Source organism: Gouania willdenowi, chromosome 6, assembly GCF_900634775.1.
Source record: "Gouania willdenowi chromosome 6, fGouWil2.1, whole genome shotgun sequence".
NCBI classification, from domain to species: domain Eukaryota; kingdom Metazoa; phylum Chordata; class Actinopteri; order Blenniiformes; family Gobiesocidae; genus Gouania; species Gouania willdenowi.
This window is the reverse complement of record NC_041049.1, coordinates 49,774,700-49,799,616: the sequence shown is the minus strand read 5'-3', so window position 1 is coordinate 49,799,616 and position 24,917 is coordinate 49,774,700. Positions and strand designations below refer to the sequence as shown.

At 39.1% G+C, this 24,917-nt stretch overlaps 1 protein-coding gene across 2 annotated transcripts; it reads right to left on the bottom strand.

Annotated features, from left to right (window-relative positions):
• Positions 1-1,282: 1,282 nt before the first annotated feature.
• Positions 1,283-24,392, bottom strand: LOC114465246 (uncharacterized). Of its 2 annotated transcripts, none has more exons than XM_028450126.1 (3): positions 24,252-24,392; positions 2,750-6,878; positions 1,283-1,640 (listed from the first exon to the last, which is right to left on the bottom strand). In XM_028450126.1, exons 2-3 carry the CDS (start codon positions 6,838-6,840, stop codon positions 1,574-1,576), a joined length of 4,158 nt encoding a protein of 1,385 aa, XP_028305927.1. In that variant the 5' UTR covers positions 6,841-6,878; positions 24,252-24,392; the 3' UTR covers positions 1,283-1,573. The 2 variants fall into 2 exon arrangements, with proteins under 2 accessions (XP_028305927.1, XP_028305928.1); XM_028450127.1 differs by lacking the exon at positions 24,252-24,392 and adding an exon at positions 21,078-21,100.
• Positions 24,393-24,917: the final 525 nt, after the last annotated feature.

Genomic DNA, 24,917 nt, shown 5'->3' with positions numbered 1-24,917 from the left:
TAAATCAGTAATTTTACTTAAGTATGTTTTAAAAGAAGGGAAGTCATTTGTTACATTTCTACACCCAACCGTTACTGAGTAAATTTTGAACTTTTGTTTTAAAATGATCACCAAACATTGTGGAACCACAAAAAATGAAATGAGCAGGCAACAATCAAATGCATCACATCATAACAGACCAACCAGAATAAACGTATAATTCACCACACCAAAACAGCATTGAACACCGATTATTTCAGCCTGAGAATCTTTTTATATTTTGAATTGATTGGTGTTATTTTCTTTCAAAGAATTGTACATTTTGACAAATATTTTCTTTTATACAGATGCCTAGGAAAAAAAAAAAAAGTTGTAATTGTGCAAGATGTGGTCTCTTCTTTTTTTAGGTTCATACATCAGATGTTTACTGTATGCAAGAGAACCATGGCAAGATTTATTACCAAAAATAAACTTGGGATGAAAGTAACAAGTATTATTTAATTGAGCTATGTTTTACTTGTACTTGAGTATTTTATGTATTCAATTAAGTAACAGTTCTTCTACTTGAGTAGGCTATATCAGTACTCTTTACACCTCTGGCTTTATTAACATAGATCTTCTCTGTCATAGTGCAGTAGTGGTAAACGTCATCTTATGTCTTCATTACCCATGTGAGGTTCTATGTGCCCACTTACTGTATCTGTTGCTTTTAAAATAGACTGTCAATACATTCTCATTAAAATATGTAACATGACCTGTATCTCTAAAGCATGAGTAATAAATACATTTTTAATGATTCACTTACCATCAATCAACCTGATATTGGATAGTACTAATGTTTGTAAATACACACAGAGATTATATGGGATCAATGCGTTAGAGTAGACCACATGATCAGGAGTTCCGATTGAATTTTGTATCATGTGACAAAATTTTAGTTTTGTTTTAGCTGACAAAAATTATATGTAGATATATGTACTGTATATCTAGTTATTGTCACTTAAAAAAACATCGTTGATGAAAACTGACAAGAACTTTTAGTCAAAGTTTACACTGCATTGGAGCAGGATTCATCCAGCAGCCTTCACTGCACTGACCATAATGCTTGTAAAAACTAGGATTGGTGATGAGTTTTCTTGATGTTCCCCAATAGCAACAAATAGTAAAAAAAAAAAAAAATTCCTACTCAAAACAACATTAGACCACTTATTACTCTCACACAGGCTCTAACCCCCTGCTACAAAGAACGCAAAACAGAAACTTAAAAGAAAGATATGTTGATTAAAAAAACACTTTTACAAAATTGCAAATTCATTGTAGCTTTATGCATGTCAAATAGGCAAATACAATAATAAAAAAATAAACAAAAAAATGTTGTAACAATACATAATTGTGACAGTAGTAAACTTTTACTGGCATGTGAACAAGATAAACTTTTGGTTGACTCATTGTATGTACAGCTCTCCCCCTCCCTCCCTGAGATAAAGCATTGAGACATTGGCTTTCATAACAGATGGAAGAGTCTCCTTGCTTGTTCCCATTTCTCCAGGTTTACAAGCAGGAGACAATAATGATGACAGGATACCAAATGCTGTTAATTTCCACTTCTTTTGGTGACACATTTGGAGAGCTGTTTGGGCTGCAACAAGTTTTGCCTGCATCTGGAACCAAAATAAAAAAAAAAATAAATAAAAAAAAAAAATCAACAATATTAGTAAAAATGTATTTTCTATGCATAGATACAAATCTTAAGCTCCGGCCGCACGTAGACCAAACAAAAAAGCCTTCCCCTAAATGGGCATTTGTGTGTGCGCCCACACGAAAAGGCGTAAAACGCGATGGTAAACATATTAGGCCTGTATGTGGCGCTGAAACGCTGCCACAGAAATACAACAAAACAGAGAAGAAGGCACCAAGAGAAAGGCGGCATCTGTTTGCAAGCATGTCTGGATTAGGAGTGGAGTTTTTTTTCCATTTGTTCTCTAACTGGTCACATTGAGAACCATCACATGATCTCCAAGGCTGTGCTGCAATTCCAGCATTACAATGGAACTTCTGGGACATACAAAAGAAAAGAGGAAAAAGATGGAGACCACGACAAGACGGAACCTATGACAAGATAGAGCTTCTGCTTTGATGCCATAGTGACTGTTTTTGTGGGGGGGAGGGGGTCGCACATGCAGATTAAGAGAGAGGCGTTATGGCTTGCAGAATATGCGTATACACCATCCACACGGCGACCCATCAGGTGGAGTTAACAGACTTTCCCACTCTGGGATCTGTTTTAAGAAGTAATCATATTCAGCTACCAAATCGTCATTGCCGTGTGGACGCAAGCCAAAATGATATTAAAAAAAAAACTTGACCGTTTACATTAAAAGCTGTCTCCGTCTGGACAGGGCCTTAGTGTGACAATCAATTAAAATCACAAAGCAGACCCACATCCTAAAAAATGCAACTATTGTTGAATGACAAAGCTGCTCCCCCTCCTCCCCTTGTTGTTTTGTAAACTACCACTTTCCCACAATACATCGCAGTGTATCACCAACACCAATTCAGTTGCAAATGACGTCGTCAGTTTTTAAAGGAGCATAGGATCAATATTGATGATGAGCTAGATGCTCTCAAGCTGTACAATAGACAACATGCAGGATCTGGTGTTTAGATGTGGAAGAAGTTAATAACTGTTGCAGAGGATAAGCTATTTAAACTTTAAACCCAGTGGCAAATGGTTGGACTGCAGTGGTACTGCTTAGCTTTGAATATTTACCTGAAAAAAGCAGGAGTTTCTTTGTTCCCATTTGATTCATCTTCAAACAAAGAGGGTTGCATCGTACACTTCAAGACAGTCTTTTTTGCAGGATGTTGGATTGTTCTTTCTGCATCACTTTTGTTGAGATCAGAACTCAGTTTGGATGACACACCAGTTTTTGTCTCATTTTCTTCAAGTTTGTGAAGCCATCTCTTTTTTAGACTCAAGCAGCGCTTTTGTTTTCTGGAGATGTGCATTTGAGATGAGAGTGGCTTCTTTAATTTCTCTCCAGATGAAAATGTAATTGGACTTCTAGGTTTGCCCTTAAAGCCAGCGTTAGTTGGTACAAAACTTTCCTTCCATGTTTCCCAGATCTGATCTTTTACAGAATAGTTCTCAGTGCAGACAGCCTCGCTGAGTGACTTCTCCCTGGGGCTAAGACGTATAAAGAGGTCTTTTGGCAGCTTTAGGGGTGTTTGATTGCCATTGGGATCTCCCAGTTGGGATTTACCGTAGAGGGAAAGCTTTACAAACATTGATGAAGGATCAGCGACCAAACTTTCAGGCTTTGAAACATATTCATTAGATTTTCCGGATTGCAGATCTTTAGCTTGTTGGTCTTTTTTCTTTGCAAAAGGAAAAGCCTCCTTCTCCTTACCGCTTTGTCTTTTCCTTTTTCCATCAGTAATTTGATATCCAGGAGTGTTTGAGGGATATGCCTTATCAACAAGGACTTTGTCAACTTTCACTCCTTTATTGTCTGAATCCTGGATGGTTATTTTACTTTGGGTTTGAGTATCCAATACATCAGACTGCAGACACCCTACACTTTCTTCCTCAGGATTTGAAACCAGAATCTGTGGATCTGCTATTGCATTGACACTGCTTTCTTCACTGTTGGAGGACTCTGTGACATTAATATTCTCACATTGGATGTTATCCTTCTCTTCCTGTTGGGATGAGACAACTTCAACAGGCGATGGATGCTTGTCAGTGACATTTCGGGAGTCATGATCTTCTCTTTTACTGTATTGTGGACTAACAGTCTGACATTCACCCTGGCTGCTTAAGTCATGAACCTTATCTAGAAAGACTTTGTAGGGTTTTACTGCATCCTTTAGCATAGCCTGTTGGAGATCTGTCTCATTTGAATTCAGGTTGGTAATTTCACCTTCAATTTGAGTCTCAACTCCAGTCACTGGCAGAGGCCCTGCACACTCCTCCTCAAGGAATAAATTGGAAGTTTTTTGCAGTTCTGTAATTTGATTAGATCCATTTTCTTCCCTGCTGGGGGGAACTTTTTCAAATGTATCTTCAATAATCTCAATTTGACCATCATACGGTTTTCCCTCTTGTAAAACCTTAACAGCAATCTCAGCAGTTGATGGAGTATCAGCAGCAGAAGTTTTCCATTTTAACTTGTCCTTTATCTTTTCTTGTTTTTTTGATTGAAAAACATTATGAATTGACTGTTTGCTGGTGTTGTGCTTAGTTTTACAGTGGGCATATTTTCTCTTAATAATTAGTTTATTGTTCCTATGAAAGACATCAAATAAGTGATTCTTTTTCACAAAATGTTTGACTGGTTTCACTTCCTGGTATGTATTTTCATATTTTCTTTGTATGTCAAATCTATTTAACTGCAAAGGCTGTGCACAGTCTTCCTCACAGTCAGAATGTTCTGATGAACTGTTTTCTGTTCTGTCAGAGAAGTCTCCATCTTCTGTCTCTCCATTAGTCTCCATTAGGCAATCATCCCTGTTTGGGGAACTAGACCTCATGGTGTGATCATCGGTTTCCTCCTCACCTTTTGCTGAATTTTCTGTCTCCACAGAAGGATGATGTGAAATCTTGATGGGGCCTTTACTCAATGGTAATCCTGATTCAATTTCTGGTGTGGAGAATGTTGTGCCTCTTTCAATTAAACTTTCTGTTCCATCGTGTAGTTTCAGCTCACTTGATGAGACACCATTTTCAACACAAACTGTAGGCTCTAATGTATCCTCTCTGGATGTTTGCTCATAGATTTGTTTAGCAAGCTCTGATGGCAGGACCTCAATTTTAAAATTATAACAGGACTCATCTCTTTCAGATTCAAAGAAAACAGCTGTCGCACTTGATAGCAATTCATTAAGCGAATCTTCAATCTGTTTAATTGACCCATCAGGGTCAAGCTGTGTTTGAGAAACCTGGTTTGGGGCTTCTGCAGCAGTGGAGCTTTCATTTGTTCTTCCCTGATGTGGCCGATACCTCATAGTCCAAGGAAAGCCAAATTCTTTGTCGATGTCATTTAGCTGTGCATTGAGGTTCAACCACGATGACTTATAAGGTGTCTCTGAATATTCTTCTCCTTCTTTGAGAATGAGCAGCTCTGTTAGATTTTCTTGCTTGTTCTGAGCTTCCACTGAACAGCTCATGATTGAGGCATGGGTTTCCACAAGGGGTTGGTCGTGGTTCAAAGATTGGGAGGATGAAGTTGTTTCTGTGTCAGTTTGACAACTGCTTTGATGCTGTGCAATGTTTTGGCTGACAGGCTCTTCTGGAGCTACATTTGTTTGTGTTGGTGACAAATTCCTTTGATTGAATTCCGGTATTTGTTTTAAAGGCAACAACGCAGTGGAATCATCAGATTGTGGTGTGGAACTGGAATCAGATTGGCTACTTCCTAATGTGTTGTAGCTATCATAGCATTCCTGTCTCAAAGAAAAACGCATCTCTAAACCAGATGCTGAGGTTTGCAGTTGGTCTTTATAGCATTCGCTTGTACTCGGAGAGGTCCTCTTACTAATATTCTCGGAACTCTCTTGAGAAAGAGGGGGCACAACAGCTACTGCTTTTGTACCCAAATGAGCAGATGATGCTTGAACAGAGCAGTCATTTCCTTTAGCACAAGTAAGAGACTTTGAAAGGCCAGGATTCTTTGTTGCTGGTAATTGGGTTTGTGATGGAATTTCTACTGGAGTTTGTTGTTTTAAAAGACTTAAAAGTTTGTTTCCAAAGATTCTGAATTGATGCCTACGCTTGGTTTTTCCAACACTTCCTGCTTGTGCAAATAAAATATTGCCTGGGTTTTGTGGGGGAATTCCATTTCTGATGCATTGGCGGGAAATCTTTTCTTGGTGAAGTGATGAGGAGTTGCTGGAATTCTGGAAATAATCTGGCACAGCTGAGTTCAACATTTGCCCGTTTGTCTGACTGACAGACTGCTTCACCATATGATGGAGACCAGTGTACTTTGGAGGTTGACTTAAAGAGTCTGCTAACGTGTCACTGCTAACTGTGCTGCTGGGCTTTTGTTGAGAAACAGCATGATTGATGGGAAATGTGTTTGCTTTACCCAAGGATGAAAGGATTTGCATATTGCTTTGTAAAGTTGAGTAACTAGAATTTGATTCATGGTTAGCTTTGCTACGTGCAGACATCCTACATTGAGGAGGATTTTGTTGAGCTTGTGGAACATTGCAGAAAACAAACTGTCCGCTTAATGGTGAGCTAATTGCATTTCTGTCATCTTTCCCAGACTTGAAGTAAGCCTTCTTAGCATTTGGCCCATAGTAAGATTGAGGCATATCTTGTTGAGCGATATCTTGGATTTGGGTGTGAAAACTCTGTTGCTTTTTTGCTGTAACAGGCACTAATGACTGGTTAAATGTAGCCTGTTTATGCAAAAGTGGGGTAGATGTAGTCCCATGTGAAGCAGGATTGCTCCAGTCTGTGTATATATTTCCATAACTTCTTTTGTCGTGCATTTCAGATGTAGATGGAAAACATTGGTTGATGGTTTGGCTATTAGTCAATGCAAACTGGTTGTTAGGATGTGCTACTTGTGGTTGACACATGTTACTCATCAATCCTGCCCTCTGGGGAGGTGAATATGCTTGGTAAGGGGTAGCAGAGAGTTGAAAATTATGTGTTTGTCGATATGGTTGAGAAAAGTTTCTGGAAGCCACAGCAGCATTGTTAGATGGTTGGAACACCGAGTTGTATGTTTCATATTGACAGCTGTTATTCACAGTCCAGGCCTGTTGATTTCTCTGTGCAGCGTTGACCAAAGGAGAGACTGGTCCAACCCATTGGTCCTGCTGGTTCATGGTTGTAGAGGAGTACATCGTTGTCTTCTGCACAGCGTTATTGCAGGTTCAAGTTTCTGAAAAATGACAAAAAAAAGAATAAAACATTTACATAAATGTAATATCTTTTACGCTTTACAAACAACTGCCAGGTATTACGTTCAATCATTTAATCAGCTACTGAGAATCAATTTGATCAATATAATGCTGTCTTTTCAAAAGATTGTGTCTAATCACAACATTATGGTTTGTTAATGTTCCATAGCTTTGCATTTATATAATTGGCACACATCTTCTCTAAAATACTCACAAACACTGTAGAGACAAGAAATAAATATTTATTCAAAAGACTGATTCGAATATGTGCTTTTCAAATATAAATTAGGTATTATGTGGGACCCGCAGTCATTTTGGGACTGTTATGCGTGTCAACAGTCAACTCCGCCAATTATTGACTGATGTGAGAATATGCAGTCTAATCATGCTAAGGTTAAATAAGCAAAAGTATTGGACTTATTATGTAACCAGCTTGCCAGCATTATGTATTTCTTCTGTCTCGATCTGTGGTACTTGTCGTTAGTTGTGTCTGCAGCTGTCTCCTTTAAAGGTCCAGTATTATGCTATTTTTCCATCTCCATTTGTTCTAAGAACTCCAACAACATAGAGTTAATGGACGTATGAGCTGATATTGTAAATAGGGGTGTCCCGATCCGATACTGCTCCGATATCAGCCAGAAAAATCGTATTTTATCGGACTGCATCTAAAATCTCCAATATAATATATATAGTTTTTTTGGATTTATTTTTTCAATATCTTCTATTTTATTTTTTTCATTTCTTTTATTCAATCATAGAACATTCTTATCCTAAAAGGTCAATTATATGTAATCTATTGGTTTATAATAAATGGGTCTGTTTTTTAATAATCAAGCCTTTTCTAACATTCCACACTACAAAATAAGTAATAAAAGTATGTATGCAATGAAAATCAGTGATCACCAAAGCGATTTTCTTTTTCTATCCACACACTGTTATTGTTTTCAGCCAAAAAACTCCACATTACAGTAAATCTCATGGCAATCGTGATTGTGAATCTGTCTTAGCACTGCTTCGGGGTGTGTGTTTATCACAGCAGCAGTCAGTCAGCTGTTTTAAACACTCACCGGAGTGTTACGTTTTTAAGTCACTTATTTCTCTCATCATCTCTACTAACTACAGGAATAGTGCATTTAAGGTGATAATCATTTGTTTTGTCCAACCACTGCATTGCATTGCATCACACACAAGTCAGATCAAGTCAAAGGCAATACGAGGCGGTAGAATAGATCATAAAAATAGAACTGCTCAGGGTGCTACACCTGAAGCTAATTAGCGCTACCTTTTTAAACTCTTTAGGCAGAGTCACCCCTAGAGCACCCTCTGCTGTAATATGGCTCCACCAAAGTATAATATATATCTATCTATCTATAAAGCAAAAAAGTGGAGCGAATATCTCCTCGACGCGGTTTCTGTTCAACCTGAAACTTTGTCAACAGCTTCCATATACAACAAGTGTGTGCATCCGTTATTTTGGAGTAATTTGGTGTTGCAAAATGTTCATTTTAATTTCAAGATTACGGGCCTTTCAGTGTTGAGCAAGCTACTGAGCGCGCTACTTCCGGTTCCGGGTCATGACATCACTGTGTCGCAGTTTGTGTGGGTTCAGAAAAGAAGGTTAATATTAAAAACGTTTTTCTACTGCTAAAAGTTATTTAAGTTAATATTTCATGGTTATTTAAAATTATTCCCGTGATCCCAAACTTCCTTTAAATCGCGGGTCACGGAGTCCACTTCTTCCTCTGCCTCCATCACTGTACCATGCTATTGTCAGCATCTCAAAAACGGGAGATAATTTGAAAACGTTTCCCATTGTTTAAAACAAATAACGGTCCATGTAATTGCTCACTAACACGGCGTATGTGAGCTGCTTGTAGGCTGTTTGGTTATTTCCTCCTTAAGACCTGCAAAATTAGAAAGCACAGCAGCACTGTTATCTGCATTGTCATCTCCGAAATATTTTATCACACGTCGCCCCCTGCATTGGACTCCAGTTTCCAGCTGTCAAAGACCACTCCGTAGTTAAAATTGACCGTACAGCAACTTCAACTTCAGTAGAATTCAGACGTAACTGTGTATCAAATCTCTCATTCTTTTTTCAAATTGTTTTTGCGCAGGTGAGATATTCCCTCAATTGCCTTTCGTACATCTGAAGAGTTTCAAGGTCTGTAAACAAAGATAGGTCTCCTACTTCTAGCAACTTTTATCATGGGGCAGAGATCAGTTTCAACATTATCAGCAAACAAGTCTTCACTTTCACTTGATATTACTTGATACTGAATTTTACCTTGACCACTCAGTGTGTCCATTCTATTCTGTTACATTTTCAATGGAGGTATCATAGGTTGAGAAGCAGGTGCCTTAGCGCTTGCAAGGAAGTCTGAATCTTGACATGGAGGAGCAGATGGAACTAGGCCAGCAGCTATGGCTAGACTTGCTTCGGCTTCATCATTAACTTGGGGCGCACGTGTGAACACTGTTTTCATCATTATCTTGCTTTTCATCAAAGAATGCTACAGTTAAATGCTGTTTTTGTTGTTCTTGTTTTTTCTTAAAGCCATCTTGAGTTTCTTTTCAATCTTAAGCGTCAGAACTGCACATTCTGAGTTGCAATGTACCGGAAAAATCATATTTCTTTTTCCATTTTTCCAAGTAATTTATCATCTTTGGATTTTGTGTGAACATGAATTCTCTTTCTCTTTTTTACCCTGCTTGTTCCCCATTGGACTTTTGACACACACACACACACACACACACACACACACACACACACACACACACACACACACACACACACACACACACACACACACACACACACACACACACACACACACACACACACACACACACACACACACACACACACACACGGCTGACTTATTACAAAATGTGGAATAACAAGGGAGGGAGGAAACAGAACGTTTTCAACTTTGGTCCACTGAATGAGGCTAAAGGAACATGTATATGTATATAATTTTTTCATAATACCGCCCCTTTGAATTCTGGCTCAGGGTCAAACACGCAAATGACTTTATTGTGTGTCCAAGTGTAAGCAGACATAACAGCAGATGGTTCTTGTCTGTCTATTCTTAAACAATGAGCCAAGGGCAGGATGTCAGAGAACCATCAAAAGAGATTTGTAATGAACCTTCAGCTTTGGCGTCTACCTGCTGAAGGCTCATCATCATGTGAGCTATTTTCATGCAAGCTTACAACATCCCCCAGCTTTGATTGAACAGCTCCGAATGAATGAATGTCTGTAGAGGATCTAATTCTCAGCTATGCTCTTTCACTTTCAGGTCCCAAGCAGCGCTGATCTCAGCAGAATGAGCCCTGATCACAGTGGATGTGTGCATTTTATCTTATTGGGCTGCAACTGTTACTTCTAAGTGTTATTGTGATATCAACATAATGTGGGTGTGTGGGTGTTGGGTCATGCTGACATGGCGCTAAAATGCAAAAGAGCTTGAGTGATAAGAGCTGATAGTCCTTCTATCCATCCACCCTCTTCTGTTTATCCGTTGCCGGGTCAGCATCCTCTGGGTTTCCTTCCGGAGGGACGTGCCCTGAACGCCTCAGGGTGCATCCTAATCAGGTGCCCGAGCCACCTCACCTGGCTCTTCTCAACGTGGAGGAGTAGCGGCTCTACTCTTAGCCCCTCCCGGATGATTGAGCTTTTCACCCTATCTCTTAGGTATAACCCAGCCACCCTACGGAGGAAACTCATTTCAGCCGCTTGTACCAGCAATCTTGTTCTTTCGGTCATGACCATAGGTGAGGGTAGGAACGTAGGTCGACCTATAAATCTAGAGCTTCGCCTTTCGGCTCAGCTCCCTCTTTACCATGACAGACCGGTGCAGACTCCGCACCTATCTGCCTGTCGAGCTCTCTCTCCATCGTTCCCTTACTCCTGAAGAAGACCCCAAGGTGCTTGAACTCCCCCACTTGGGGCAGGACCTCATCTCCAACCTGGAGAAGGCACTCCACCTTTTTCCCGTATAGAGGAGAAATCTAAATATTATATTTCAATCACTGGCAGGGTAAGTGGAGATTGTTCTGCAACTACCTGCAGACACGGCTGAGACTCTGTAATTAACAGACTTCTTAGCTGACAGAAGGTAACAACAACTAGGGACGAAGGCTTGTAAACGTTTACACGTTTACACATAGGTTTTATTTATCTTCCTTCTTTCCGGTTCTTTTGATTAAACAGCTCGAATCGTTGTTGGGAGTTTTATTTCAATGGCTACATTTAAATGAGAGCTTTAAATCCATTTTAATTCAGAATAAAGGTTAAATCATCTTTAAAAAGATTAAAAATTACCAACGCCCAATGAGAGCAGGAGATAGGCACCAGCAGACCTGGTTACGACATAATCTAAGATGGCCACCAGAGGCAAGCGGGACTCGAGCAGAGCCTATTTCTTTAATAGGAGCCTTAGAAGATATGGATTTAATGAAGAGAGTGGATGGACAGAAGAATAAACATGCGGACATTCACAAAGACTTATTACACACACACGGACATCAGCAAATGAAACAGGCTACACCGAGTGACAAGGAGCCCTGCACCAGACCACAGAGCTTCACTAATGATGTGTAGGTTATCATAAAATTCTTCATCCACTCAAAATCCTGTAGAGTGGAGGTAAAGCAGCCGTTGCATTAATCACTAACTTTAATTGGCCAAAGTACTGTTGTCTGGTTCCCCTTCTGCTCCTCAGCTGACGAAAGTGAAACAGTATGTTATCATCAAGCAGCAGCTTCAATACTACAGTCAAAATAAAAGGTAAGGAGTGAGAGAGGTAAGTCACGCAAGATGTTCTGAGAGTCATATGATACTCTGTGAAATTCAACATGGTGGCCCGCTGCTGAGATTAGTCAAACCGCGAGCACCTCAGGTAAGCCGACGAAATGCTAAAACAACGATTCATCTACTGACACGTCAGATCTGGAGACAGACTCCCATATAGCTGGTCTAGAATCCATCAATAAAAAGCTGGAAGTACTTGGCTTACTTCATGGAGAGTTTAATAGGCCGTCAGCCTAGATAGCCTACCATGCACCTCCCCAACAACAACTTGCAACTTGATTTATTTCAACCCTTGGGATGCACTGATCATATTATTGAGTGGTAACAGAAAAATAACTCATTCCCACCTGTGGTTTTTATGATGTTTCTAATATGACCTGTAAAAAGCTGTTTATTACTATTGTGATCACTACAGACAACACTGATTTTTTCTTGAAGCTACTTCTGCATCCAGAAAATACGCAAACCCTGATTATTTTATATCAAATAAAAGCTTATTACCTCAACAATGTGCTGGTTTAAAATGTTTGGCACAAACTTTGACTGACATCAAAATGTATCCATATCAGAATCAGAAAACTTTATTTATAGCTGAGTGGCAATTCAGTTTGCAGTAGTGGGTTGGGTTGCAACAAGGGACTGAATATTACACACACATCCAAATTTCCTTTTATCGGTCAGTCACTGTGCAGGAGAAAAAACAGACAGCCAAGCAGTAGCTACAGCAGTTACGACATTGCAATAAAGTGCAATAGTAGCAATAAATAAATTAAAATAGATTCAACCCTTAAAAAAACACTACATGAGACACATCTCATTTGGCCCTCTCACTGGTATTTAAAAGCTTGATGGCAGCAGGAATCAAAGAGTTTGCATATCTATTTGTCTTCCTGCTGGGAGGGAGATAGCGCCTCACAGAGGGCATCAGGGTGAACCTCTTCTTAAGAACATGATGTGGATGGCCGATGATGTTCTTTGCTTTTTGGAGCACCTGCCTGCTCCATAGAGAGAGCAAATCAGGAATCTGCACACACATGATCCTGGCACAAGTTTTTACAAGCTTTTTTTTGTCTTTCACTGACAATCCATAAAACCAACACATGGAAAGGTTAAAAGACTCAATAAAAGAATGATTAAAAAAGCCCATAAAATAGGTTTGGATACATTAAAAGAGTTCAGTTTTATCAAATTTGAGGTTGGCTTCATGCTTTGGTGAGTTTTTCCTGAAGTCAATGATCATTTCTTTAGTTTTCGTTACATTCAGGTCCAGGTCAGACAGGGCACTACCATGGCCAGCTGCTTCAGGGCCCTATAAGAGCGACAGCAGAGCACCCTCGTCTGAGAACTTGATCAGATATCTGCCCTCCTGGCTGGTTCTGCACCAGTCCGTATACATAATGTACAGCAGAGGCGATAGGACGCAGCCCTGGGGTGAACCAGTGCTGGAAGGGACACAATCTGAAATTTGGCAGGTCAGTTAAAAAGTTTAAAAACAACAGTAAAATCTGCTCAGGGAGGTTAAAATACGATGATAAACGTTTAATTAAATTATGTGGTTGCATTTTATTAAAAGCAGAGGAAAAATCTGCAAATGAAATTCTGGCATGGGACTGGGGTTTTTCTAAATGTTCATATATTTTATCCAAAAGAAAAATTTGGGCGTCTTCCACTCCTTTTCCTGCCTTTTAATGCGAACTGTAAGGAATCAAGTTTTCTGTCAATAAAGTCAAGAATGATTTCTTTGAGAATTTTCTCAAGATTTTTCATCACAAGGGATGTCAGAGCTATGGGCCTGAATTACTTCAGCTCTTTGGGCCGTTTAGATTTAGGCAAGGGGATGACGTTGGAGGTTTTCCACAGTTTAGGGATAAATCCACTGTTTAGGCATAGTTGAAACAGTTTTGTGAACACCCCACTCAGCTGTTCAGCGCAGTGTCCTCCCAAAAATTAAATCAGGGCCTGCAGCCTTACGGACATTCACTTTTCTGAACTGGTTGGTGACTTATATAAAATAAATGACCTGTTATTTCAGCAATTGCTTGTTGCAGAAAAACTTGATATTGACACTGAACCCTGTAAACATTTAGCAAATATGTCTTGAGTCATTGTCAAGCTTTTCTTCATACAAAACAACGATATGCCAGTTAAGGCATGTGTACACTCCACAACCCCCACCACCACCCCCCGCAAAAACAAAGGAAAAAAGGGTGCGACCTCTGGAAAAGTTTGTGCAGAGCACTGTAGGTCTGTCCTTTCATTCAAACCAACAGAAAAAATAATTAAAAGCATTAGGGAGATCTGTGTTATTAATACCATTTAATACTGATAAGCTGTTTGGGCTTACAGTCAGAATGGTTGAGCTATGCCATGGATTTCATGCCTTTCCAGGCTGACCTAAGATCACCCTCAGCAAACTGGTTTTCAATTTTCTCTTTGTACTTTGCTTTCTTTATTTCATTCTTAACTTCCCTTGAGACAGCCTCTAAAAGATCACCAGAGAAGAAAACACTTTTCTTGTTGTTGATGACAGATTTAAGTGCCTTTGTTATCCAAGGTTTATTATTAGGATACATCACTTATTTAGTCTGAACTTCTGGGTCTGTGCAGAAAGTGATCTAAGAAGAGATGGTATCTGTCAGTTCATCTATGCTGTCACACGCATTAAAGAAGCAGTCCCAGTCTGTACACTCCAAAGAGGCCTGGAGACTGACTATACTATCCTCAGTCCACACTTTAACCGTCTTTTCCTCCCTCTCCAAGCGCCTGAAGGATGGCTCATACACAGGGACTAAATACACGCTGCTATGATAGGATGCGCCATAGGAGGGGAGGCTCAATAATTTGTACGCACCCGGAACAGAACCATGGCAGAGATTCAGGTAGTGTTCCTGTGTGTGGTTGGACATGTGACATACTACTCATAAGCTCTGAGCGTTCTGTCCAGAATACAATGGTTAAAATCCCCAATAATAAACTTTGGCGACTCGAGGCTAATTGTGTCCAGTTTATGCATGATGTCAGCGATCAGCTGAGAAGTCACTGTCACGCAGATGAGTATACATGAGTATAAAAAAAGTTGAAATTCACAAGGAAGGTAGAAGGGGCGAAAGATTGACAACAGTTCAATGTCCGCAGTACATATTCTTTCCCGAATCACCACAGTGTTAAGTCTTTAATCTCCGGTGAAAGCCGCCTCTCCTCCCTCTTTTTCAATGTTTAGGCCTTTGTCCTGGTCTACAGAGATCCATAGGAATGTTTGATGGTACGATACCAGTTGCAGATGCCCGTACGGATAGGAGGAAGTATCGACTGTGAGTGATACGACAGCAGACGTCCAACTCACCTACTCATACGTATTTTGCGGTGTGTCTGACGGCTGCGGCTGCAGAGGCTAGTGTTAGCAACGGATATTAAACAGCAGATAACTCAGTCAGTTCTAATAATTTCTCAGTGAACCTGCAGCGTAATTACTCTAAAATAGTGTACCACTGCCAGGCAATCTTAGATTTAGGTACTGTAAATCAAACAGTTATAGTCCGGTAGATGCGGCAACTCTGGACCTACTACGTAGCTTCGGATTGCTACGCCGGCTACACCCAGTGGCCTATGAGGCAGCGGAGCCTCTTATCTGCTATGTCAGCCAGCGGAGCCTCTTACACACGGTGTCCGCCAGCAGAAGAGACGTAAGCGGTGTGATTGGAAGCAGAAACAGGGATGCCGAGCGGTGTTAGCAACCAAGGTAAGTCTAAGTATATTGTTTTCCTCATCTTTCACCTTCAAACAGACTGGATGACCAGGGGTATCACAGGTATACAGAAGAACTCAAATGCAACACAGGAAGGAGTAGACAGATACTGAAATATCTAAATAAGATTGAATAAACGGGCCCCGCACAAAACCAGGAAGACAACTGAAATATTCCCCACTCGGATTTGTTATTTAATAAAGAACTCAGATTCCCCACTTCATAATCAAAAACAGGAACTCTCAATTCCCCACTTTAATAATCAAACTCAGGAACTCTCAACACTTTCTAGGAGTTTGAAGTCTCTCTTAACGGGTTGACCATCTAGCAAGAGACTGACAGAACAGAGGGAGTATAAGTAACCTCCTCCAACTTGACGAGGGAATGAGGAGTAGCTGTGGAGAGCAGGAAAACTGGGCAGGCAGGAAAACATGGACAGGAACAGGCAAAATCAAGGAACAGAGAGTGAATAAGGAGGTAAACCATAACTAACTAAGCAGACTCATGACAAGGGGGTTCACCCTCCGTACCTGCATGTGTGTTCCATAGCGGAATGAACGGAGTAAACTATAAACTATTTGGTCCATTCTGTATGGTTTAAAACTGATTGAAAACAGAACAGAATAAAACGGGGGGAAGCAGGGCCGCGAGCATTGTTGTTTACAAAGGTTCTAACTGGATTAGAAGTGTTACCTGTTAAGGAATGTACAACTATATACCTCTGGGCCTCAATGGTTCATATGGGCGACCGTGGTTCAGGTGGTAGAGGGTCGTCTTCTGATCAAGAGGTTGGGGGTTCGATCCCAGTACCTGACTATGTGTCGAAGTGTCCTTGGGCAAGACACTGAACCCTAAGTTGCTCCCAGTGGTCGACTAGCGCCTTGCATGGCAGTCCTGTCCCACTGGTGTGTGAATGTGAGAGTGAATGGGTGAATGAGCTGATATGTAAAGCGCTTTGAGACTGCTTCAGTGTGGTGATAAAGCGCTATATAAAACCAAGTCCATTTATTGCAAGTGCAATTTTGGTTTTTTGATCGAGACTTGATAAACCATTTTATTTATTGTTTTGGTTGTTTGTGGTTTTGCATTTGAGGTGTTTTTTCTTTGTCTTAACAGAGACAGGGTCTATTTTATTGTGTTTGTTTGTGATATTTATTAAAGTGCAATTTTTTTGCTAACAAAGACAGAGTCCATTTTATTTTAATTGTTTGTTTTATTTGTTTAAAATATTTAAAAGTTCTTGACATTCCAATTACAATGGTAAAAAATACTAATGAGATTTACAAGCTGTTTGCATTTGAAAGGGTATACTTGCATTATCATGATATGTTATCATTACATTAGTATTTCATTTGGTCTAAAAAAATTGACAATAATATATTTTATCTGCAATAATTTGTGGGACAATATTATTATAACTATCGCCAACGTTTGCTAAAATAATAACGTTAGTAGTGTATTCTTCATAAATATTGGAATGGAGACCGGGAGAGGAATCTATCAACATCCAACACTTAAATGGAACCATTTTGACAGTGAGAATATAGAGAATGATAAGTATTTAACACTTGAAGAAGTAACGGAAGCAGAGGTGAAAGCAATCATTACAACCTGTAATTCAAAAAAATCCAGAGACGTTAATAATCTATGAGTCTACTAAAAACTATAACAGCTGAAATAACCCCACCGCTAACATATATCAGCAATCTCTCATTCAAAAATGGTATTTTCCCAGACCAAATGAAAATCGCACAAATCAGACCGATCCACAAGAGTGGAGACAAACGTGATTTCACCAATTATCGACCTATTTCAATATTACCGCAATTATCAAAAATTCTAGAAAAACTGTTCATGAAAAGGCTGGACAAATTCATAGAAGAGAATAATATATTACACGAAGGCCAATATGGGTTCAGAAAAGGACGTTCAACAGCAATGGCGATAACTGACACCACGGAAAATATAAGAGATGCATAAGAAAATAATTTATTTGTATTCTGCATTTTTTTGGACCTTAAAAAAGCATTTGACACAATAAACCATGATATTCTGGAAGAAAAACTTCAAAAATACGGCATTAGGTACAACACCCTAAACAGGATTAAAAGTTATATGAGAAATAGGAGACAATATGTGGACTTTGAAAAAAACATATCAATATGTCAAACCATACAATGTGGTGTGCCACAGGGTTCGATTTTAGGGCCAAAACTGTTCATTCTATATATAAACGACATTTTCAAAGTCTCAAATTGCCTCAAACTAACGCTGTTTGCGGACGACAAAACCATCCTATGCTCAGGTAAAGACATTAAAACTCTAATAGAAACGACGAATGAGGAACTATCAAAAATCCAAACATGGCTCAATGTAAATAAACTAGCCCTAAAAGTCAGCAAAACAAAATTCATCAGTTTTGGAAATAAAAAAATAACAGAAGACATTAGACTGAAACTAGACACAGACATAATTGAACAAGTAAAAGAATATAGAGCACTAGGAGTGTGGATAGATGAGAAACTGACTTGGAAAAAACACATACAAGTAGTTAAAATCAAAGTTGCCAAAAGCAGCTACATCCTATGGAAATTACAACAAATACTACATACCAAATCACTGAAGACAATCTATTCTTCCCTTATTGGGTCACATTTAAATTACTGCTCTGAAATCTGGGGAAACACCTACAAAACGTATCTTGAAGCTTTATTTAAACTTCAAAAAAAAGCAATTAGAATTCTATATAAAGCACCACACAACGCACACACAAACTATTTGAAAAAGCCAAATACCTAAAACTGCAAGAAATAATACACTACAACACACAAATTCTCGCATTTATGGCCTCACTTAAAACACAAATAAAATACATCAAATACAAAAACGTTTCACATACAAACAAACGGCTTATGAACTAAGACATAGTAATGTGTTTATACAAGAAAGGGTTAAATCTGACATTGGAAAATACAGCACTGTCAATAGAGCTATCACCAGCTGGAATAACCTTGAGGTAGAGACAAAACAAGCTGCAAACTTGACTAGATTTAAAGAAAAAACTCGGAACACATTCTTATACGAATACGAGATAGAACTTATCACCTGGTCATTGAACACAATCGACTCAATCTTCACGAACAGAAGATCACTACAACACGAACCAGCGTGTCCAAAAGAGACATTCCTGAGTGGTTACGTCATGGATGGAAAGGGAAAAACCCAAATGCTGTGCCTCTCAATCCTCTCAGTGGAAGATTTGGAGGACCTCTACCTGTTAGGGGTCATGATCATTGGCCTGCTAATGATGGGGGTGTGTGCCTTTCTAATCCTTCGTATGCTAAGAAAACTTTCTGAAGATATCAAGGTACTTCGAAAGAAGATGAACTTTTCTTTGGAACTGGAGGAACGCAAACAACGTCTGGGAATGAAATCCGCAGGGAACAAGGCCGACACGAACAATGATAGAGAGGAGGAGGAATAAAGAAAGACAACACTGACTACAGATGAGAATAAATCCTACACAAAAAGGACAAAAAAGGACAAAAAACAAAAAAAAAAAATGAAATTGTTTTCAGAACAACCTAAGAATGTTTGACCAGAGAGACAAGCTTTGATGTAAATTTTCTGTGTTCAAAACAGGGGACGGGACTTAGATAAGCAAACTGCTTCTCTCGTCTCCTTTTTCGGCATGTACAAAAAAAAAAAAAAACTTGATTGTCACCATGTCGGAAATAAACTGAATAAATAAATAAATAAAATTGTGAAATAAAAATACCACCAGCGTTGCTGTGTATCAATGAATACTGTCGGTGTCTATGTATTGTGTTGTGCAACGTGAGATTGAGCTCTGCGCACTTCGGTGGTGCTAGCTAACTGTGTTTGGTTACTGTTAGTAGCTGGTGGCTAAACAGCTGTGTTTAGCTAACGTTAGCTAGAAATAGCACACGATGCTGGCATGAATGGTAACGGTGGCTAACTTACAGCTAACAGAACACAGCCACAAGCACCACCAAAGTGTAGAGCTGCTAGCTACGGTAGCAAGCAGATTGTAGTAACATTAGATGTATCGGTTCAACGTGAGGTTTGCCAATTCATGATTTGCGTTAGCTCAATCATGCTGTGGTCGTTTCTGAGTGAAACACAATATTAGACTGACGTTTACCAGCTTAGTATCATGATTCACTACACGAAAGTTAGTTTGTCAATGAATGTCAACTAACGCATAACACTGACAGGCCTTCCATTTTGTGTAACACTGCTTTTATTTTGTGTTATGCAGAAGATGTTTGGCTTTGGAAAACCGTTGTATAATAAAAGTAATTTCTTAATCTTTTTTTGCTATTTATTTAAAATTTTATGATTTTTATTAATCGTGCAACAGAAAAATAATCTTCTAATTAGTCGTTAGAATAGTTGACTATTCGATAATATAATCACCCGAATAATTGTTTGAAAAATAATCGTTTACCCCCAGCCCTAGCTGCGAGCAACACACACTCTGCTGGGTCACACACTCAGGAGCACCCCAACACAGTTACAGTATTCCAGGCACAAAATCTTCCCACACACACACATTCTCTGTGCTATTTTATTTGTCTTACATTCAACATACTAGAATTATGTTTATTTTCAAGAATTGAAGTTTTTCAAGACTAATTTCTAAATAAAGTTACAGGAAGATAAGTAATGAATGCACCAGTTCAGCCAGCAGGACGCATGGCGCCCAAACGACACAAACACTAAAAAATGTGGTTACATTTGACAAGAAAGGATGACAACAGGTCAATCTGCAATACTAAAAAAGTGGATATTTTATCAAAGGGAGGAAATCCTACCAGTATGCAGAAACATTTGCTCACAAAGCATGAGAGAACTTTGAAGGAATGTTGTGTTTTTGATCTGCGCTGCAGTGAATCTCCACCCAGCCAACACAATCTCACAACCAACTCATCACATATTGACGTTCGGGAAGGTCCCTTTAGCGTCAAAATGTGAAGCTAAGGGTTGGCTCGTGGCAAATTGCCTTATTTCATGATAGATTGTGGCTTTACAATTGTTTTTTATGACATTTCTAGTGAGAAATTCACCAATAACTTATGGTTTAAGGTTAGGTTTAGGTTTGAAGTCTTATTTTGAAAAGTTATGTTGAAAAGCAGCTTACGGACCCTCAGCGGTGAAAATTAATGCCAAAGGGGTACCCCGTGCATTGAATACTGACGCTAAAGAGAGAGACTGCACCTTATCATGCAGAACTCATTTCACAAAACTAATGGAAGAAAAATACGAAACCACAGTTGGTGAAATAAAAGATGCTCTCAAATTATAAAATCGCCCTGACAGCTGATGCTTGGACAAGCATTGCCACAGAAGCATATCTTGGCATCACTTTTCACTTTATAAGTGATGACTGGGAGCTCACTCGCGTCTGCCTCACTACAATGCCACTTAAAGAACGACACGCTGGATCCAACATTGCTAGATGGATTGAAGAAGCCGTGGGAAGGTTTGAGATCAGTACAAACAAAATTGTGGCTGTTGTACATGATAACAGCGCTAATACTGTCTTGGCTACAAACAAACAAACATCCAGGATGTCTCAACAGGGTGGAACAGTACCTTTTACATGATGACTTGTCTGCTGGAACAAAGATGACCACTGACTGCAACACTGTCAGACCCAACAATAAAGCAGAGTGGGAAACGTTGCCTTGACCTGAAAGCAGATCAGTGGGCCCTGCTAGAGGAACTAGCTAAAGTCCGTCAATTCTTTGAATATGCCAGAGTCTACTTGAGAGGTGAAAGCTATGTGACAGTGCCTGCTCTGCCTCCTCTGGTCAGAGGGCTTTTGAAGTCCACTCAGACCACATGTCAGGAAGTTGCTGCTACATCAGACCCACGCTTCCGGAAACTGACATTTCTGACTCCAGAGGAGAGGTTCAATTAAAAAAAAAAAAAAAAAAAACATCCAAACTCTGGCCTCAAAATCCATGCTAGAAGCAGGAAAGACACAAAATGTGTGCGAGACTGACAGAAGAATGAAAGAGCAAACTTTCACTGTTTGGCTGTGACTCATCCACAGACAGGGACAGAGTCACGTGAAGAGGATGCGCAGAACCATTCCATCACAAATGAGGTATATATATATATATATATATATATATATATATATATATATCATATATAATATCTGAGACCCCCCTCAGAAGTCTGTTTAATACATATATGTACAAAAATGCATTTTAAACAATTCTAGATTATTTATATTGGAATGAAAAGGGCCCTATGTGAAAATAAGCTGGTTGTTAAGCACAGTTTTGCATTACAAACAATTATTCACGCTGCATCAGGGCCCTAACTACAAGTGGTGGGAACCTCTGGGTTCTCACGATACGATACGCAATACAAAGCTCACGATAACAATTATCTCACGACATGACGATTATATTATTGATATATTGGTCAGAAATCAATCTACGATAATCTATGACATAACAAGAAGAAGAAAAAAAACAATATATATATATATATATATATATATATATATATCTGAAAGACAATAAATTGAAAAAGTGTCCTATGAACAGTGACACTATTTTAGTGCAACATTTCTGTAAATAAGTGCCAACATACCAATGTAAATGGATAAATATCTCCAATAGTGTTTTCTGTAAACAAAAAATAGGGTCTTTCTTACCAGTGCAATATTACAGTAAACAAAATATTGGTTCCTTCAACAAACAGTGACACAATTTCTGTGAAGACCTACCTGCACATTTGAGTGAATTCTTAAATCTTTAATCAAAAATAAATAAATAAAAAAATCAAAACTTAGCGTGAGCATATCGATAATCAATCGTGCGAAAAAATATCGCGGTATATCGCCGTATTGAGATATCGTCATACTCCTACTAGCTACCACCCCATTTAAAGCAGTGCAAATGGTACGACCTAGAGGTCGACCGATATGGGATTTTCAAAGGCCGATGCAGATACAGATTAATTTATTTTTTTAATCCAGCCGATGGCCGATATCTAAAGCCGATGCACGACAACAATAAGAATATTTGATCAGGCACTATTATATTATATCCTTATTCCTATTATATCGACTTTTTATTTGTAAGCCTATTGGCTCCTACCTCTCCAATGCACATGCTATTATTACTTTTTTTTTGTATATTCATACATCTGACTGGATGTTTTTTTTTAATGTTCTTTCTTTTTTCCTTTAATGGCTACTCTAAAGTGCTAAATAAAAAATAAATAAATAAATCGGTCCATGGCCGATCTTGAAAAAAGTCCATATAACGGCCCGATATATTGGTCGACCTCTAGTAGGACCCGCATGTGTGCGCTGTGGATGTGCCATGGAGCGGGAGATCCAGCAGCATGTCTTTCCTCAAAAAAACTAAATCAGGCCAAAAACGCAAAGAAAGAAAGGAGAGGGAGAGAAGGTGAAATTAGGAAAAGCAAACTCAATTCTTCAGAGGTGAGCTCACATTTTTATAAATAAATCACATTTTCCGAAGCCATGTGCTGTAGTTTGTACAACAGGAAGACATATTTATGATGTTTTGCTTTTTTAACACTGCAATTTACAAAAGTGATGTTTTTGAAAAGTATTTACATTTTAAAATCCTCAAAATGATGTAAAAGTATAATTTTTCTAAACTAATCAATGTAGCATAACCAACAAGAAATCACAGAAGTATAAAATAATTTTGATGACACTACGTCTCTCGTGTGTGAAGATTATTGACTTTTATTTTTGTTTCTTTTTCTTCCGGTGTTGCCATTTGTAGACAGTCCCTGCGCATTTGCGCCACAGTCGGCTCCGCGTAGAGGCCGTTACAAGCTCCCCATGAGGACGACTCGTTTGGAGGGAAATCCGGTTGTAGCTCGCAACTAGGTTTCGTTTTTGTTTGGTTTTTTTTAAAGCAATGTTCCGCTGATGAGTTATCGGTCCAGCAAAGCCGAATCTGTGAATATCGTTCTAACTTTAATGAAGTCCTGCAGCTCTACTCCAGCTGAACGAGCTGTCCACTCTAACACTGGGATCGGAGCTGAAAAGTCAATTAAGTTTCACACACACACACAAAAAAAAAAATAAAAAATCACTCAAAAAGTTTGTTACAACTGATTAAAGTACAAGCAGAAATATCGACACCTTTCTGAATATCGGACAAACGGTGTGGGAGGAGTTAACGCATCCTCACTCTAGTCATAATGCATTGGATTTGATCACTTTTCATAGACGCTCAATGTGTTTTACATTGATGTGCATTATTGTTTCAATCCGCACACACACACACACACACACACACACACACACACACTAAAGCTTCTATAATTACGTTCAGCAAAAACACTGTCGCTGGCTTGACCGCAGTCATTTTAAGTGATCTTCCATCCAAATATAATCTTGTAAAGCAAAATGAAAAGTAAAAATGCTCAACGCAAGCAGTGTCAACTACTTCAGAACTTCCGCTTGAAGGAAACCCGGGGGGCACAGGAAATGTCACGTGGTAATAAAATGACATTTATTCTTTTTGTTAGAGAAGACTAGATAGACGATCCTGGAAACTTTATCAAACTCCTCACCGAGTGAACTAACTAGTTAACATGTGTTAATACTAGTTAACATGTGTTAATACTAGTTAACATTTGTTAATACTAGTTAACACGTGTTAATACTAGTTAACACTTGTTAATACTCATTAACACCAGTGTACTGACAGAGAGAGAACCCCGCATTGTTCATGGTCAAACATCTACTGCTGAACTACTTACTTTGTAAAGACGTGAACCCGAGCAGAGCAGCTGCAACGCTGAGAGTTATAAACCACCTGGATCCGGAGTCCGTTTCGGGTACCCGGGTACACGGGTCCGTTAATGGACCAGCGCCGCGCGGTGTCTCACGTGCGCCTGTACCCGGTGTAAATGGAAAGTGGCTCTGATTCTGGCAACAACACACATGCCCTGGTTACTATACCCAGCCCACTGCCTGCACTGTGATTACGTCATTAGACTAGTGGTTCCCAAACAGTGGCACATGTATCCCTAGGGGTACAGGAGCACATTGCAGGCGGTACGCGGAAAGATTTCACAAATCATTTAAATATTCGGGAAATGATCCTAGTTCCGTTATAGGCTATTTCTGGGAACTAACTAAGAGTACTATTGCTCAATAAAAGACGACATTTTCTTGTAATCTATTGAAAAAGGATTGTTTAATGCTGTTGAGGCCATTTTAACACTCTTCTGACAATAGGCAACAAGAATTAGCTACATTTAACAGCACAAAAAACCCAGCATATTTTAAAGTGCAAATTAGTCACAAAATTAACTAAACATAGGCATATTGTATTGAGAATTTAGTTGGGGGGGGTCGTCGATTTAGGGGTTAAGTTTTTTTTTTTTTTTGCATTTTCTTTAGGAAATACAAAATTTTGTAGT